This window comes from Enhydra lutris, unplaced genomic scaffold (assembly GCF_002288905.1).
Source record: "Enhydra lutris kenyoni isolate GAN:26980312 unplaced genomic scaffold, ASM228890v2 scaffoldscaffold14, whole genome shotgun sequence".
In the NCBI taxonomy this organism is placed as follows: Eukaryota; Metazoa; Chordata; class Mammalia; order Carnivora; family Mustelidae; genus Enhydra; species Enhydra lutris.
In genome coordinates this window covers 34,464,836-34,481,965 of record NW_019154098.1, presented here as the reverse complement: position 1 = coordinate 34,481,965, position 17,130 = coordinate 34,464,836, and the positions used below count along the sequence as shown (strand labels likewise).

At 32.9% G+C, this 17,130-nt stretch overlaps 1 protein-coding gene across 35 annotated transcripts in view; it reads left to right on the top strand.

Moving 5' to 3' along the window:
* LOC111146851 (regulating synaptic membrane exocytosis 2) overlaps positions 1-17,130 on the top strand; it is a 591,447-nt gene that overhangs the window by 283,240 nt on the left and 291,077 nt on the right. For 23 of the 35 annotated variants that reach the window (XM_022502581.1, XM_022502576.1, XM_022502563.1 and 20 more), the window contains 3 exons: positions 11,423-11,490; positions 13,329-13,448; positions 16,567-16,666. In XM_022502581.1, the coding sequence (XP_022358289.1) occupies positions 11,423-11,490; positions 13,329-13,448; positions 16,567-16,666 (288 nt within the window). Of the gene's footprint in view, positions 1-11,422; positions 11,491-11,631; positions 11,841-13,328; positions 13,449-16,566; positions 16,667-17,130 lie in introns of all 35 variants that reach the window. The other 12 variants (XM_022502578.1, XM_022502564.1, XM_022502568.1 and 9 more) reach the window with 1 other exon arrangement.

Here is a 17,130-nt window from a genome sequence, read left to right as displayed (position 1 = left end):
AAAATACTTGTCATTAAACTTTATTCTTTTCTCATCCTGTTTCTGAATTGGCTCAGTAGTGATAGTTTTCAGATGCCCCTCTCATACTCTCTCTCTTTCTCTTTCGCTCTGCTCTTTTTTTCTGTGTCTCTCTGCCTCCTGCTCTTTTCCCTCCTGTTCTCCTTCTCTCTTCTCCTTCAGCTTCTCTGTTGCCTATCCCCACTTCGTGCACTTAACATTTTTGTGTGGTGTCTTCTGTCAATATTTACTATATTTCAGGTATGCTAATAACTTGCATATCACTTTCTTTTAATCCAGCTCCCATTTAAAAGATAAGCTTATTTTATTAAACCACATTTTAAGGAACAGGTTCTATTAATTAACACTTCTATTGTTAGAAAATTAGAAGGGCTAGTACAGGTACTTTTTCAGTATTAGGCTACCTTGAGTGCTATAGACAAAAGGGAAAATATGTTATAAAACATAATGCCTATTCCCCTCTCCTGCCCCTGACAATCCCCTTTTGGTAGACTTCCTATGAAATTAAGATTATATTTAAATTTTAAATTTAAATGTGAATTTTGCTAAGATGCAAGACATTTCACATCACATTCATTACTTCACATCATTTTAATTATACTAAGTAGCTAATTGGAAGTAATATAATGCAAAGAATATATAAAGTATATAACATAAAAGACATTATGTTTGAATTTACATGTTATTTGTTAGTAATAGCCATGTTGCCTGAGCTATTGAAAAACCTTATATCTGTTCAGAAAAAAAGTATAACAAGCTATTTAGTTCTATGAATTATAGTTGTCAGGGCACATTACAATTCATTAATATTATGAAAACATATTAGAAAATCCTACTTAACATTTTTAAATAAAATTATTTAATTTTATTCTATTTTTTAATGGCTTCCAGTTGTTAAAAATTTTATGATTTTAAAAATATTTGTAAGAATATAGACTCAAATCAACTGATTAATATTCACTTGTAAATGCCACGTAAATATTAATAGAAGAAAAAGGAAAATTAGAATTAATCCTATGTAGGAAGTCATTAAAGAGAAATAACTATTAGGTTTCAGATATAAGAATCCTGTTTAGGGGCACCTGGCAGGCTCAGTTGGTAGAACATGCAACTCTTAATCTCAGGGTCATGAGTTCAAGGCCCATATTGGGTGTTGACCTTACTTTAAAAAAAAAAAAAAAAATCTAGTTTAATGGAGAATATACAGTGTTGCTAGAGGTAAACCAATTTCTGCTAAACCCTCAGTGAAACAAACATTGTGATATCAATATTTTCTTAAACCCAACTTTTAAATTCTATTTAGTACAATTTAATTTAGGAAAGAACAAATTTTGCTTCATGCTTATTGCACTATTGCTGTGCTAATTGCCAAATGTAAGATGAATATAGGATGATCCTTGAGAGAGAAGCATTTACACAAACAAGAGCAATACAGTATGATGGACATGAAAATAGTTAAATATAAGACACAGATGTAATTCAGAGAAGTTAGAGATAATTCTACCTTGACTTATCAGGGAGGATTCTACAGAGGAGGTGCTATGTGCACTGGGTTTTTAAGGTTAAATACAATTTTCCCAAACAATACATGGGGTGGAGATCGGTGGTCCATCTACACAGTAGAATATAAGCATTATGTCAGTAGGAACAACTTTTGTAGGAACAACTTTGGAGTACTTATTATTTTCCAGAGCACTGCTTGGCACTGAAGGGAGGAGGGCATATACAATGACAAAAAGGACATTTCACCATTCTATTCATTCCATTCCATTCCTTTCCATTCCTTTCCATTCCTTTCCATTCCCTTCCTTTGCTTTCCCTTCCTTTCTTTTTTACTTCCCTTCCTTTTTCCTTCCTTCTCTCCCTCTCCTTCCTTCCTTCCTTCCTCCCTCCTTCCCTCCCTTCCTCCCTTCCTTCTTTCTTTCCTCTCTTCCTTCCTTCCTTCCTCCCTTCTTTTTTTAGGAGAGAGAGCCAGAGAGTGCATGAATCAGGGGTGGGAATGGGGGAGGGGTAGAGGGAGAGAGAGAATCCCAAGCAGGCTCCACACCCAGCATTGAGCCTGATGTGGCCCTGAAATCGAGCCTGACATGTAACCAATTGAGCCACCCAGGTGCCCCTACACATGTGTCATTAAGAAATTTATAAATTAGTTTGAGAAATTTTTGAAATGAGTTTTTGTAAGTTGCATATATCTGCAACTTATAAAAACTCATTTCAAAAATTTCTTCTATATATACCTTTTTTTTTTTTTCTTTTTTCTCTTCATTAAGTCAGTGATATCACCCCTCTTCTAAAACGATGAGTGACTGTATTAGGAAGGTTGTACTCTCGTACTAGATTGCCTGGATTAAAATCCCAGTTCCTTGAGCAGTTTTGTTTTGTTTTATTATTTTTTAGCTTATTGTTGTTTATTAACCTCATTTGCCACATCTGTAAATACAGGTCATAATAATAGCATCTATTCCACATGATTTTTATAAAGGTTAAGTGAGTTAAAGTAAATATTTTACCATGAATAATGCCATACCAAAAGGACTCTTCTGAAATTTGCTTTTCTGATTTAGTAATATTGTCAATCATTTTACCTGTCAGCCTGATTCTTTGTAAAAACTTCCCAGGGACACCCAGGTGGCTCAGTTGGTTAAGCACCTGCCTTTGGCTCAGGTCATGATTCCAGGTCCTGGGATTGAGCCCCTCATCGGGCTTCTTGCTCACTGGGGAGCCTGCTTCTCCCTCTGCCTGCTGCTTCTCTTGCTTGTGCATGCATGCGCTCTCTCTCTCTGACAAATAAATAGAAAAAATAATTTATATTTGACATACATTTTCCCAGACATTTTCTGTTGTGAAGAAACCATGCTGTCCTTTTAAACCAAGCATTTGATTGTTCTCTTAATGCATAAAACAATTGATGTTATCTCACATCTGATGAAATTAGTTATGCGAGTTGATAATAAAGATCAACAATTCCCAAACGTTGTTTCCAGTATGAAACATAATTTATACTCAGGTCATATTCCTTTCCTAGTGATACAGATAATTTCTAATTTCTTATGTAGCTGTACTCCTGTCCTTTTTTTTCATTAAAGAATTTGAGGACATTAGCATAGATGCAAATTTGAATTAATTCTATTTTGAAATTTACTTTTGTTAAAAAAATTAAGTAATTTGTAAACTACATTACTTTATCAGTAGTAGCATTACTTGTGACAATTTACAACTGTGTTATAACATAGTGGCTGAGTACTACTGGTGTGGATCATGAAATAATACCCAATTACAGGTTGAGGGAAAGATTATTTGCTAATATTCTGCTACTTAACATTTCCCAAGATATTATATATATTCATATTGGCAGCAATAGTTTGATATAGTCTCCTTTCTTTGCCAAGATTGTACATGTTGTTTTCCATTAAGAAAGAAAAAGCCTCCAGTAAGTAAAAATTTACTATCTCTCTCAAGGTACAGTTTAAATATCACCTATAAACATTTCCTAAGTATTAATCTCTTCTTTTTCTGAATAATCAATAATTTTTTCATGAAATGCCACAATTTGATTCAAAGAAGCAAATTTTTCCACATTATACTATCTTAGGACTAGAGATAATTCTTACCATTAAATGCTTATTGTTTAATAGTAGCATTTTTTTAGTGATACATGAAATAATGGTATATATTATAATTGATAGCAATTTAGATGAAATGAAATAGAATACAATGATGTATATTACATTAAGTTATGTTACACTATGTTATGCTGTGTTATATATTTTACCTATCTATCTAGAATGTGAGTTTCTTGAGGTCCTATTTGTACCCACAGAACCCAAGAACAGTTTTACACCGTGCAATAATTGAAATGAATTCTAATGGATGTAATATATACATCATTGTGTTATGAATATATTCTTCTTTAATAACATGTGATTTACTAAAATTGACTAAAATCACATGTTATTAAAGAGGAATATAGTAATAGCACCAAAGGAGCAAGATTAAAAAAAAAAAAAACGCTAATTATGAATATGTTTATCTTTCTCTTTAAAGTGCTAATGTGTTTTGAGTAGCTTGGTTTTGGTTCGGAGGTTGAAACTTGGTCTAAAGAATCTATCTGGCCCTTTAGGTGTACTGATTTTTATGTTTTGGTCCATATCTTTAAAATTTGCTGCTTTGGAGTCTGGCAGTGTATGAGGAAAAAATTACCATACACCTAGTGGTTTAAAACAACACATATTTGCTATCTTATAATTTCTGTTATTCAGGAGTTTCAGCATGGCTTAGCTGTGCACTCTGCCTAGAGTCTCAAAGCTACAATAAGGGTATTGGCTGGGCTGTGTTCTTATCTGGAGGCTCAACCGAGGAAGAATCTGATTCCAAGTTCAGTGAAATTGTCAACAGTATTCTTATGACTGGATACCACCAAAATTCCTAGATGGTACCCACAGTTCCTGAACACAGCCTGCTGTTCCTTGGCACATGGGCTTCTCCTCATGGCTGCTTACTTCATCAAACTATCAAAGAAAATCTCTAGAGCAAATTGACTAGTTCTGCAGTCTTGCTAATGTTATCATGGGAGTGACATACCATCACCTTGTCATTTTTCCACCTTAGTGAGGAGCAAAAGCATGACCACCACAAGGTGGGGATAATGGGGCACCACCTTAGAATCAGATTTCCACGTACACCCTAACAGTTGTTTCTGAAGCAAATCCATGGAACATAGTTGGAAAACCATCGCCTTAGAGAAGAATATTCACTCAATGTAACTTTTTTTTTTTTTTAAATTTTGAGTATCCTTTAATACCGAACGTTTTCTTTATGGGGGGGAAATACTTATACCTTATTATCAGTTTTAACCATTACTTTATGAAGAAAAATGACCCTCCAGGAAGGTTTTGGTGTTATGTCTCAAAATACAGTTTCCTGAAACACTTGCTCCATTAGAAGGGTTAGTATTGCAATTAGGTTTGTAGAAACTATGTTATATAATTCTTGTAAAGAAACATATTGTCATTACTATGTGAGAAGGACTCCACTCCAGAAATCTATTTATTTATATTAAATCTAGAGTTTCCCGAACTTGACTAGAGAACCTTTATATTACTTGACCTATTAACATTTTGCAGAATCAGTGTTTCAGGTTGGGAAATGCCAACATTTATAGTTTGACGAGTTGAAGAGGAGGGCAAAATATCAGGAAGAGAAATGAGAGGAAAAATAAAAGATTATAAATGAATTTTCCCTATCTATTTTAGAATGTTTAATTATTTCATTTTGAAAATGATGATGATACTGTCAAATGGGGATGACTCTACAATTTGCAGAGAACTTTCATTACCATTATCATATTTAAACCTCTCAACAATCTGTGAGATATCACAATTAACCTCTTTTTATATGGATGAGGAAATGAGGCCTAATGTATTACTTGACTTGCCCAAGTCCTAAAATTAATAAAGAATGAAACGGATACTTTAACATAGGTTTTATGGCTCTAGCTACAAAATTCTTTGTCACCACATGCTGTGACCTTACGATTTGGTTAAATCTAAAAATGAGGACATTAAGAATACTTTTATATAATATGTGATTTAATTGTAAAAACTGTGTTAATCTAAAGTAGTGAAAACAATGACATAAACAGTTAATAAACTCTTGCATTCACTCAGTGATTTAGAAAAAAATGTAATAAATAGAATATTTGACCTTTTTTCTCCATGTATTCAACACAGAACACACACACACACACACACACACACACACACACACACACCCCACACTGTTGGATTAGTTTGTGTTTTACAGTAGAGGTAAGTGAAAGAAAAAATCTTAGCCTAAGATGTGGGTCTTTGATTACTATTTTTAATCAGGTTTCATATTTATGTATGGTTAACTTATAGTAATAGAATCACTGACTATCAGAGTTACCTAAAATTTAGTGTGCTTTTTGTAACTTCCTAACTGAAGCATTGATTTTCTCTAAGTCATGTTGACAAGTGGTACTCTAGCCTTTTCTTTGAATTGTAAGAAGTTGCAAAGATAGAACATGGAGATCCTGTGTGCCCTTCGCCTGATGTCCTTCAATGATTACATCTTGTATAATTATAGTATAATATCAAAACCAGGAAACTGACATCAATTTATATAGTTTATATAGTTTTGTGACATCACATATATGGATTTATAAACCCCTGCTTTATAAAGATACAGAACTGCTATATCATCACAATGATCTTTGTTATGTTACTCCTTTGTAGTAACATTTTTTCCTCCCCCTGCTCATCCCTAAACTCTGCTAACCACTAATTTATTTTTCATCTCTATAATTTTATCATTTAGAGAATATTGTATGAATGAAATCATATGGTATGTAACATTTTGTGACTTTTTTTCCCATTCTGCATATTGCCCTTGAGGTCCATCTATGTTGTATGTATAAATAGTTTTTTCTTTTTTATTACTGAGTAGTGTTCAATGGTATGGATATACCACAGTTTGTTTGGTCATTTGCCTATTGAAAGATATTTTGGTTGTTTCTACTTTCTAGCTATTATAAATAAAGATACTCTTTTTGGTGAAATTTCTCTTCATGTAGAGAATTTAGCATTTTACCACTAAGTATGATCCTAGCTATAGGTTTTTGGTTGATAATTTATTTGAGCAAGTTTTATATTCCTTGTTTTTTGAGAGGTTTTTATTTTTTATCAAGATTTTTTTTTCTGCATCAATGAATAGGATCGTATAATTTTTCTCTTTTAATTTGTGAATATGATAGGTTGCATTGATTTTCAATATTCAGTCAGCCTGGCATTCCAGCAATAAACCCCATTTGATCAGAGTGTATAATACTTTTTAATTATTGCTGAATTCTATTTGCTAATATTTTGTTAAGTATTTCTGTGCTTGTGAGGGATTTTGGTCTGCATTTTTTTGTTGTTGTTTGCCATTTTCTTTCTCTGTATTCTATTTCCTCTGATTTTTATTTCTCTGTCTTCTTTTTCCTGCTTCCAGTGGGTTATTTGAACATTTTTTAAGAGTTGCATTTTGATTCATCTGTAATATTTTTTGAGTATATTTCCTTGCAAAGATATATTTTTTAAGTGGTTGCTCTGGGTAATATATTACATATGCACATCACATCCTACTGGTGTTTACATTTTACTAGAGTGAAGTGGAGAAACCTTGCATACCTTAAGTTCCTTTGCCTTTCCCTGTTTCTAATGTAATTTTCTTGAATATTTCTTCTATACATATCAAAAAGCACATCAGACAATGTACACTTTTTGTTTCAGACACCAAACATAATTTAGAAAGCTCAAGAGGAAAAGGAAAGTCTGTTGTATTTACGCATATTTTTGCTTACCATGTTCTTTATTCCTTCTCAATATTTCCAGGTTTCCTCTTTTTTTTGCTTATTTTTGTTTCCAGAACTTTTCTTTAGTCATTCTTTTAGGGTAGGTCTGTTGGTGACAAATTCTCTTAGTTTTCTTTTGTCTGAGAATATCTTTATTTCCCATTTATTTTTGAGACATAATTTATCATGTTTAGAATTCAGGGTTGACATTCTTTTATTTCAGCAATTAAAAATATTGTTCCATTTTCTTCTGGCCTCCAAGGTTTCTGATCAGAAATCCACTGTCATTCGAATTGTTTTCCCTCTTTAGGTAAGGTGTTGTTTTTCTCTTGCTGCTTTCAAGACAGTTTGTGTTTAGTTTTTAGTTTGATTACAGTGTGTCTTGGCACAGATTTCTTTGAGTGTTTCTTGTTTGGGAGTTAATGTAATTTTTTGAATCAGTAGGCTCAGCTTACATGTTTTAAAAATTAGTGAACTTTTCAGTCACTATTTCTTTAAATACTTTTTCAACCTTAGCTTTTCTTTCCTCTCCTTCTGGGACTACAGTGACATGAATTTTAGATCTTTTGTTATAATTCTTCAAGCTCCTGAGGCCTCATTTATTTTATTTATTTTTATTTTATTTTATGAGTCTACTTTGTTTTTCAGATTGGGTGATTTGTATTCTGTTCTATTTTCAAGTTCATTGAGTTGTTCCTCTGTTTTCTGCATCCTACACTTGAGCTCATCCATTTGCTTTTTAAACTTCAGTTATTTTTCAATTTTAAAATTTCCATTGGGTTCTTTCTATGTCTTCTTTTTCTTTTCTGGAACTGGAAAGCCTGATGATACATTTTTGAAATGTGACTAAGGGAAGAATATTTTATTATCTTAGTTCTGCCCTTTGAAGCTGTACCAAATAAGAATATTAATACTAACAGTCGTAGTGGTTGAGGACTATTTTGTGTATGATTTACATTGATTACTGTATCTAATTCTTAAGTAATTCTATTTTTTACTCATTCAACAAATGTTTACTGGCTACCTACCGTATATAACACTATTTTTTTTTTTTTTTTGGGTCAGTCAAATATTTTGATTTGGCTTCAAATGGTTAATCAGCTTGTCCTTTATTTACTCAGGAAAGAACTTCATTTCTACCTCTTTTGGTTGGTTGTAGGCATTGGGAGAAAGAGAGCTTGGGAGCTGCGCTCTCACACCTTCACATAAACCAGCCAAGAATTTTCATTTAGCGTTTCTACACTTTATTTAATTCAGTTTGGAGATTTATCAGTGCTTTTGTATGGAGCAATGTTATATTTTCAAAGGGTTTTCTGAGATATAAATACTCTTAACTTTTTGGGTAGCCATAAATTTATAATTGTCAATTTGTGCCGTGAGAAAGATGAGGAAGCACTTCTCTATTTTGTAGATTAAAGAATATTTTTCCCTACCAAGTGAATTCTGTGTATATTAGATAGCCCAACTTCATCATTCTTCACAAATAAACTTCTTAACAGTATTATCTCCAGTGGTTTTCAAACATTATTGAGATCATAATCACCTGGTGGGTTGTTAAAAAACAGATTGCTAGGCCTTATCTACAGAATTTCTGATTACTTAAGTCTCGGCTGGTGCCTGACAATCTGGCACTTCTAACAAGTCCCGGGGTGATGTGGCTTATGCCATTTAGCATGGGATCCATTTGTCTACACACAATTTGTCTACTTCCTTGTCTCCCTTTGATTCTTCAGTTACTTGAACAGATTTTAATTTTCATTATTCTATCCAAAGTGTTTTCTCTAACATCCTCTGAGCTTCATGTTGCCAAATCAAATGCAAACTTTTCAGTTCCTTATCTTACCTACTATATGGAAATCATTCACCATAGTTACTTTCTCCTCCTGCTAAGTAAACTCTTCTGTTTGGCTTGGAGAAATCCATCTCCCTCCCTCCTCCTTTTCTTTCTGGCCTGCTCGTCAGCCTCTCTTTTTCTCAATCCAAAGTCTAAATGTTAGAATGCAGTCGGGCTTCTCTCCATATCTTACTTTATCTTCTGTTTCTAAATGATCCACTTAGTCCAATCTGCGTGCTAGTAATTCCAGTTTATGTCTGGAGCTCGGACTTTTCTTTGTTACAGCTTAACAAATTGATTTTTTATATGCCTACTTGAATAACTTATAAATATTTTGAAAAATACATCCAAAATCAGTCACCATACTTAACAAATTCTAAGATGCATATTTTTATCATTTTAATATATGTGAATTTTATAGTCAATGACATCTTAAATTCTATAAGTAGAGTATTTCCTTCCTACCCCTTTCTAATAAAAAGTGTTCTTCCTCCAGCTTTTTCCATCTCATAAGTAGTCTTTCCTTCCATCCAATTGTTAATGCCAGAAACTTGGGATTTATCCTTGACTCTTTCAGTCTTTCTTAAATTTTTTTTTTTTTTAAGTAATATCTACACCCAACATGGGGCTCAAATTCATGACACTGAGATCAAGAGTCCCATGCTCTACTGACTAAGCCAGTTAAGGTGCCCCCTTCAGTCTTTCTTAGTTCTCTTATTTCTACCTCCGAAACATCTCTCAGTTCCCTTTTTTCTTACCTTATTTGTTGCTGTCACCTTTGTTCCAGCCATAATTACCTGTCCCATGGATTATTGCAAATGCCTATTAACCTTGGTGTCTTCCAACCCAATTTGAGTTAGTACTTAGATTCATCTTTTTAAAATGTAAATCAGTTCATGTCAACATCTTGCTTAAAATCCTTCAGTGAATGAAATCCACAATCTTCAATATAGCATAAAAAGTCCTCTCTAAGCTGGTTTGTGCTGCCTCACCTCATTTAGGATTCATTTTGGTTCAGACACACTGGTGTTCAATTGGTTGTTCTAGAATACCCTGTTTTCACTTCTTCCTGGGATGCTCTTTCCTCTACTTTCTGTCTGCCTATCTCCTTGCCTTTAGGCCACATATTTCATTTCTCATTTTAAAGATCACTTCTTTAAGGTCATTGCTGACCCCAAAATCTGCATTAGCTCTTATTATACTGTTTCATGGTGTTTTGAGAGTTCTGCCCTTTGCACTTATTATATTCTCTCATAGTGTACTCTCCTGTATGACATTCATGATTTATTTATTGTGTTTATCTTCACTCTGTTCTATGTCTCACTGTTTTAGTCCTTATGCTAGAGCTTAGCACAATACATAGCAAATGGAAGGTATTTAGTAAATAGTTTTAAGAAAAATAAAATATGACTGGAGCTTAAAAAGATGCATATGTACACATATAAAATAAAAAGAATTTTTTTTAAATGTAAGGCAAATAAAGAGCACATAAATCTGGGAAATGGATATTCCTTCTTAGTTGCCAATTACATATATTGTCTGACAAAATTATTATAAAAATATACCTTTTATGAGAATGCAATTTCTGTAAAAAATTTGAAAAATTATTTCAAAGTAATTTTAAGAAATTCATGATATTTAAGTAAAGTTGATTTTATTTTTACTAATAGAAATTCAGTGACCCTGTTTTTTTCATTTTCATACAAAATTAATCTTTTGTGTAACCAATTCTTCCTTTTTAAACCACCCTGGTTTTTTGGGGGGAGGTTTCAGCATTATAAAGAATATCGTACTACATCCAGAAACAACATTTAATTACTTTTTTTTTTTTAATGTTCCTTAACCTTTGGAGAACAAACTCATGTCTGTAGGCCAGCATGGAAAAAAATAGCATGAATAACAGACAGAGTGGATAGTCTTTTTCTTTTTCGAAATATATAATTTTTTCATTTCTATTCCTGTTTATTATTAGCCTTTTCTCTTCTTGCAGAACTTTTGATCTGTAGGATCCATCTAGAGTACATAAACTTTATATTCTACATTCTATAAATTTGGCTCATTTGGAATCTTAGCTTTCTCTTGGTATATATAGTGAGGGCTGCAGACAAAGTTCTTGAAACCAGACAGGATCACATAGTTTAAAATGTTTATAATGTCTTTGTCTGTCCTTTCTTTCGCTGTCTCCTTTACTGCACTCTTTGTCTGTCTGACTCTCACAGGAGACATGGATTACAACTGGTTGGACCATACGTCTTGGCATAGCAGTGAGGCATCCCCAATGTCTTTGGTGAGACATGTGGAGCCTTACTATTTAATTTTCGTTTTTCATTTCACTTTTCCTTTTTTATTTACACCTTTGCATGTTTTCTTTTTTGTATCTTTTTTTTATTATTATTATTTTTGTTTTATTTTTATCCCACACCTGTAGGGGACAGTCAAAAGGGAAAAAGAAAAACTAGTGAGCAGGCAGTTTTGTCGGACTCTAACACCAGGTCTGAGAGACAAAAGAAAATGATGTACTTTGGTGGCCACTCTTTGGAAGAGGACTTGGAATGGTCTGAGCCTCAGATTAAGGACTCTGGGGTAGATACCTGTAGTAGCACAACCCTTAACGAGGAGCATAGCCATAGTGATAAGGTACTGACATTGTGGAGCCTGCCTTTTAACCTGCTCATTTGGTCTTCGTTTGCTCTCTGTCACTCATTCAAACAGAACATAATAAAAGGACAGGGCATTTCAGGGGTCAATGTAGCATTTCTTAAGGTGCAGAAAAGAAAAACAAAACCAAAACAAACAAACAAACAAACCAAAATACTTCTTGCTTGCTTTGCTGTTTTTGTTGTTTGACGGCATACCAAAAAATAAGTAAATGAAATAAAAAATTAGGAACAAAGGAATGCTTTGTCTATGGTCGCATGAGAGAACTTTGTGATGTTTTTATAAACCACAAATATAAAGAATTTTTGGATTGGCTTATTTGATTGCTTGCATATATTTTCCTTGGGATGAAAATTAAATTATTAATAGTTTCAATCCCAGGCAAAAGGGAGATAATTGGGTCTGTTTGCACAGAAAAAGTTGTTTTTCTTTTTTCCCTTTCACTGTCATTTTGCTCTTTTGTTTTATTGTCATAGCATTTTAATGTAGTATTAATTAGTACTAGAACCATTGCCATCTGCTTTGGTATTTATTATTTTTGCTTTTAGAATAGTGAGACTTTTGAAATCTTTTTACCATATAAATTGATTGAAACTTGTATTTTGCTTGCCAAATTTTGCATGAAGATGTGCATGTTACTTTTAGATGACTATGAAACTGTGATTACACAAATCGTTTACTTTGTTATTTGACATACAATTTATAATGGATGGTGTAATGATTTTTAAAGGGCTTGGCTCTGCCCTGAGAAAGAGATAAACTCCTAATATTTTCAAGCTTATTTAACAGTGGATATACCATGAATTATCTAATAAACTTAATTTACTAAATAGATTAAAGACCCGAAAGAACCAGTGAACCTACAAAAAGTGAGAAATATAAACTAGCCTCACCTTTGAATTAGGTCTCTTTCTCTCATGCAGATTCAACTGAAAAGTTACTGGGGCTTGTGTATTTTTATAATTTTAATCTAGAAACCTAATTCAAAGAAGCCCCTATCATAGGTTCAAATTTGATGTGTTTCTATAATTTTACCTTTTAACTTTTACTGTAATTAAGTCTTTCAAAATCTCCAGTAGTGTTTGAATATTAAAATATCATTTTAAATGAATCTAACCTCATAGAATTTCAATCTATTTTTTCTGTCATATGAATTTTTAATTAATCTTCAGTGTATAGATAGTTTGCATATATTTTCAAGATTTCTCAGATTTCACAGAACAATATAACTGCAGTAATGTGTCAGGGCACTGTAAGAATTTGTAGTAATTGGATTTCGAAAAATCTTGAGATTATAAAATTGAGCTCTGCATAATGTAGTAAGCCCTTTTGATCAGTGTGTTAAATGCAAACTGGTTTGTGTAATCATAACCCTTTGGAAATCTGGAGTTTAGATACATTGTACAACAAGGGGTCATTTATCATAAAAGAAAATTAATTTTTTTGTTTGTTGATGTAATATGTCAGCACCCTGTGACGTGGCAGCCATCTAAAGATGGAGATCGTTTAATTGGTCGCATTTTGTTAAACAAGCGTCTAAAAGATGGAAGTGTGCCTCGAGATTCAGGAGCAATGCTTGGCTTGAAGGTATGTGATGAAATACGAGATTCTGGCTCTCCACTCCTTAATGATTTATGAGAAAAGCAAAAATTTAACAACTCTTTCCAATTTATGCCAACTTGGTGTTTTTTTTTCCCCGTTTCCAAGAATTCCCAAGCATTTGCACTCATTACCCCACACCTTTTCATTTTCAGTATTACTTATTCCACAATAATACTTAAATATATGATTTTGGAAAATAAACTCGAGTGATATGCTTGAATCCTGAATACAGCTCTCAAACTCATTTTATTTATACAGTTTGTCCTTTAAGTCTGTATCTGTGTTTATACGCTATTAAAACAATGGCTTTAATCAATTACTAAATATGCAAACTTGGGAATGTATATAGTTATGACACAGTGTTTAAAGGAAAACCACAGGCCTCAAATAGCATCACTTAGGTTAAGGCACCATATCAGTAAAACAAAACTTAATCCCTAGCTTAACACAGTTTTAGCCCCCCAGTAGTGTAACCTCTATCCAGTCAACGTGGAATTTCCTGGTCAATACTAGGAAATTTATTGATAATCTCCCTTTTGGAGGGCAGTCTTGCCTTAACAGTACATTCCTTGCTAATAAATTCTTTTCTCATTTATATATTTATATACACATGTGTGTATAAATATATATATATATTTTAATGCCCTTTCTCTGCCTTTGAAAACCTTTCTTTTGTTGAGCTCAGCAGAGCTGTCTTCAGCTTGCTAGATGAGATGCTTCCCAATTCATGAATCACTTAATAAGCCAATTAGATCTTCGAATTTAGTCGGTTGAATTTTGTTTTTTAACAATCAGAATGTAATTTTTGTTTAAGCATAGGAAAATGTGGGCGTTGTGTGTATTTGTGTGTAGGAGAAAGAGAATACTGTTTAAAGTCTGGAAACTCAAAAATACTTATGTTTGGAGATTTACTATAAATATTAATTTATATTTGACTGTAAAATACCAGGTAGTTATTTGGTAAGTAGATCAAATAGAACTCTGTGATTTTTTTTTTATTTTTTATTTTTTTATTGTTTTGTTGGTTTGTTGTTGTTGTTGTTCGTCTGTACGGTGAATTAACAACTGAATTGAAAAAAGAGTAAATGGTTTTTAGAGTTAAGCAATGGCCATGGAAGTTGTCCTATAGAATATAGTGAGATATTAGAAAACTTTGGGTGTAAGTGGAATTGGCCAACTAACATTTATTGGGTGGCTGCCCCATAGCTGGCCCTCATCTGAGCATTTTACTTCTATCAGATTATTTAATGCAACAGATGAAAAATAGGTTTAGAGAAGTGTCATAACTTGCCCATGGTCACAAAGATGATGATGGAGGTGAGATTTAAATCCAGATCTGTCCAATAGAGTGTTAGAGCAGTAAAAAGTAGAGGTCAGGAAGTCTTGGTTTGAATCCCAACTAAGTCATTACTAGCAACATGACATTGGGCAACTAAACTTCTGTTAGCCTCAGATTCCTCATCTATAAAATGGAGATAATAATGCTTATTGAATTATTATAATAAACGTAAATAAAGCAATATACAAGCATTTAGCACAGTAGCTAGCACACTGTAAGATTTTAATAATAATGATAGTATCAAGTATCATTAGTTATTATTATTAAAGTTTATCAAGCCAAGAAAGTTTTAAAATATTCCATAATATCTGTACATTTAATTTTCAGAATCAAACATAGGACTAATTAGTTAATAAGAACTGAATTGCAACTGAGGGTATTTTACTGCAACTTAGGAATAAATAACATAGAAAAAGCCAGTGTTTTTTTTTTTGACTATTTTTTTTTAATTTTGTTTTTTATAAACATATAATATATTTTTATCCCCAGGGGTACAGGTCTGTGAATCACCAGCTTTACACACTTCACAGCACTCACCATAGCACATACCCTCCCCAATGTCCATAACCCCACCCCCCCCAACCCCCCTCCCCCCATCAACCCTCAGTTTGTTTTGTGAGATTAAGAGTCACTTATGGTTTGTCTCCCTCCCAATCCCATCTTGTTTCATTTACTCTTCTCCTACACCCTTTACCTCCCATGTTGCATCTCCTCTCCCTCATATCAGGGAGATCATATGATAGTTGTCTTTCTCCGATTGACTTATTTCGCTAAGCATGATACCCTCTAGTTCCATCCACGTCGTCGCAAATGGCAAGATTTCATTTCTTTTGATGGCTGCATAGTATTCCATTGTGTATATATACCACATCTTCTTTATCCATTCGTCTGTTGATGGACATCTAGGTTCTTTCCATAGTTTGGCTATTGTAGACATTGCTGCTATAAACATTCGGGTGCACGTGCCCCTTCAGATCACTAAGCCAGTGATTTTTTAAAAATTCAGATAACATTCACTCAATTTAGAGAAAAAAAACTTATTAATGAAGTTAATTACTATTATTTGTTTAACATGCTATAAAGTTGATATATTGCTTGAATGGTAGTTGATCACAAGCATTAATTTTGTAAGAGGCCAATCTTACAGGTACCCATATGACTCCACAGCATTATTGCTAATATTTATTTTTCCTCTTTCTAAAAGATATGTATTAATAGAAATATAAAAATAGGAAAATTGGAATGCAAATGGCCTGAAGTTTACATGAGTTATAATGAGATTAAGTACATTTTGTAATTTTCTTAGGGAAAATCCATCATTATCACATTAATCAATGAGCCTGAAAGATTACTAAATAATGGAATTTTGATGGGTTACCATAACTATAGTCAAAGTAACAAATATTTATGTGATTAAGATATTTGAAATCTATAACTAGGAACGTTAATATAATTATATAATACTGTAATAGCATGTTTTTGGAAATGATAAAAACAATTCTGAAAGAAATTACAGTTTATTAAATTCTTTCTAAGGTATGTGATTTTTTTTTTTTACAAATAATTGTGAAAATTTTAGAATATGTGAAAAAAAGTCCACTCATGGAACATGTAGTCAGTTTCTAATAACACCATATTATTAAAAATTATTTTTAGAATATTATAGTTTTAAAAGCTACCAATTGTCTAGTTATTTTTTACTTGAATCCTCAACTATGTTCCTTTGAACAATATTCCTGTTTTAACACTTTTCTCTTTTAAAAGGTTGTAGGAGGAAAGATGACTGAATCAGGTCGGCTCTGTGCTTTTATTACCAAAGTAAAAAAAGGAAGTTTAGCTGATACTGTAGGACATCTTAGACCAGGTAGGTTTCTATCTTTGATTATTTATATTTAAACTGTTAAACTGAAGTAGTTATGAAAAAGTCATCCTCACTTAGAAATGATTTGACCAAAAACCAGGAACTCATTTTTAACTTAAATAAAAAATCTCTATTCTTAATGGAAAATGTAACTATTATTTCTTGAGTCACATTAGATAAAAAGATTTTTATATTTACTGATTCTTTTGGCTGATGGATATTCTTATTGTGTATCTAGTATTAATCTATTTTGCTTCCCATAAGGCTTCATTTTTTTTTTTTTTTTTTTTAAAGATTTTTTTTATTTATTTGACAGAGATCACAAGCAGGCAGAGAGGCAGGCAGAGAGAGAGGAGGAAGCAGGCTCCCCGCTGAGCAGAGAGCCCGACGCGGGGCTCGATCCCAGGACTCTGAGATCATGACCTGAGCCGAAGGCAGCGGCTTAACCCACTGAGCCACCCAGGTGC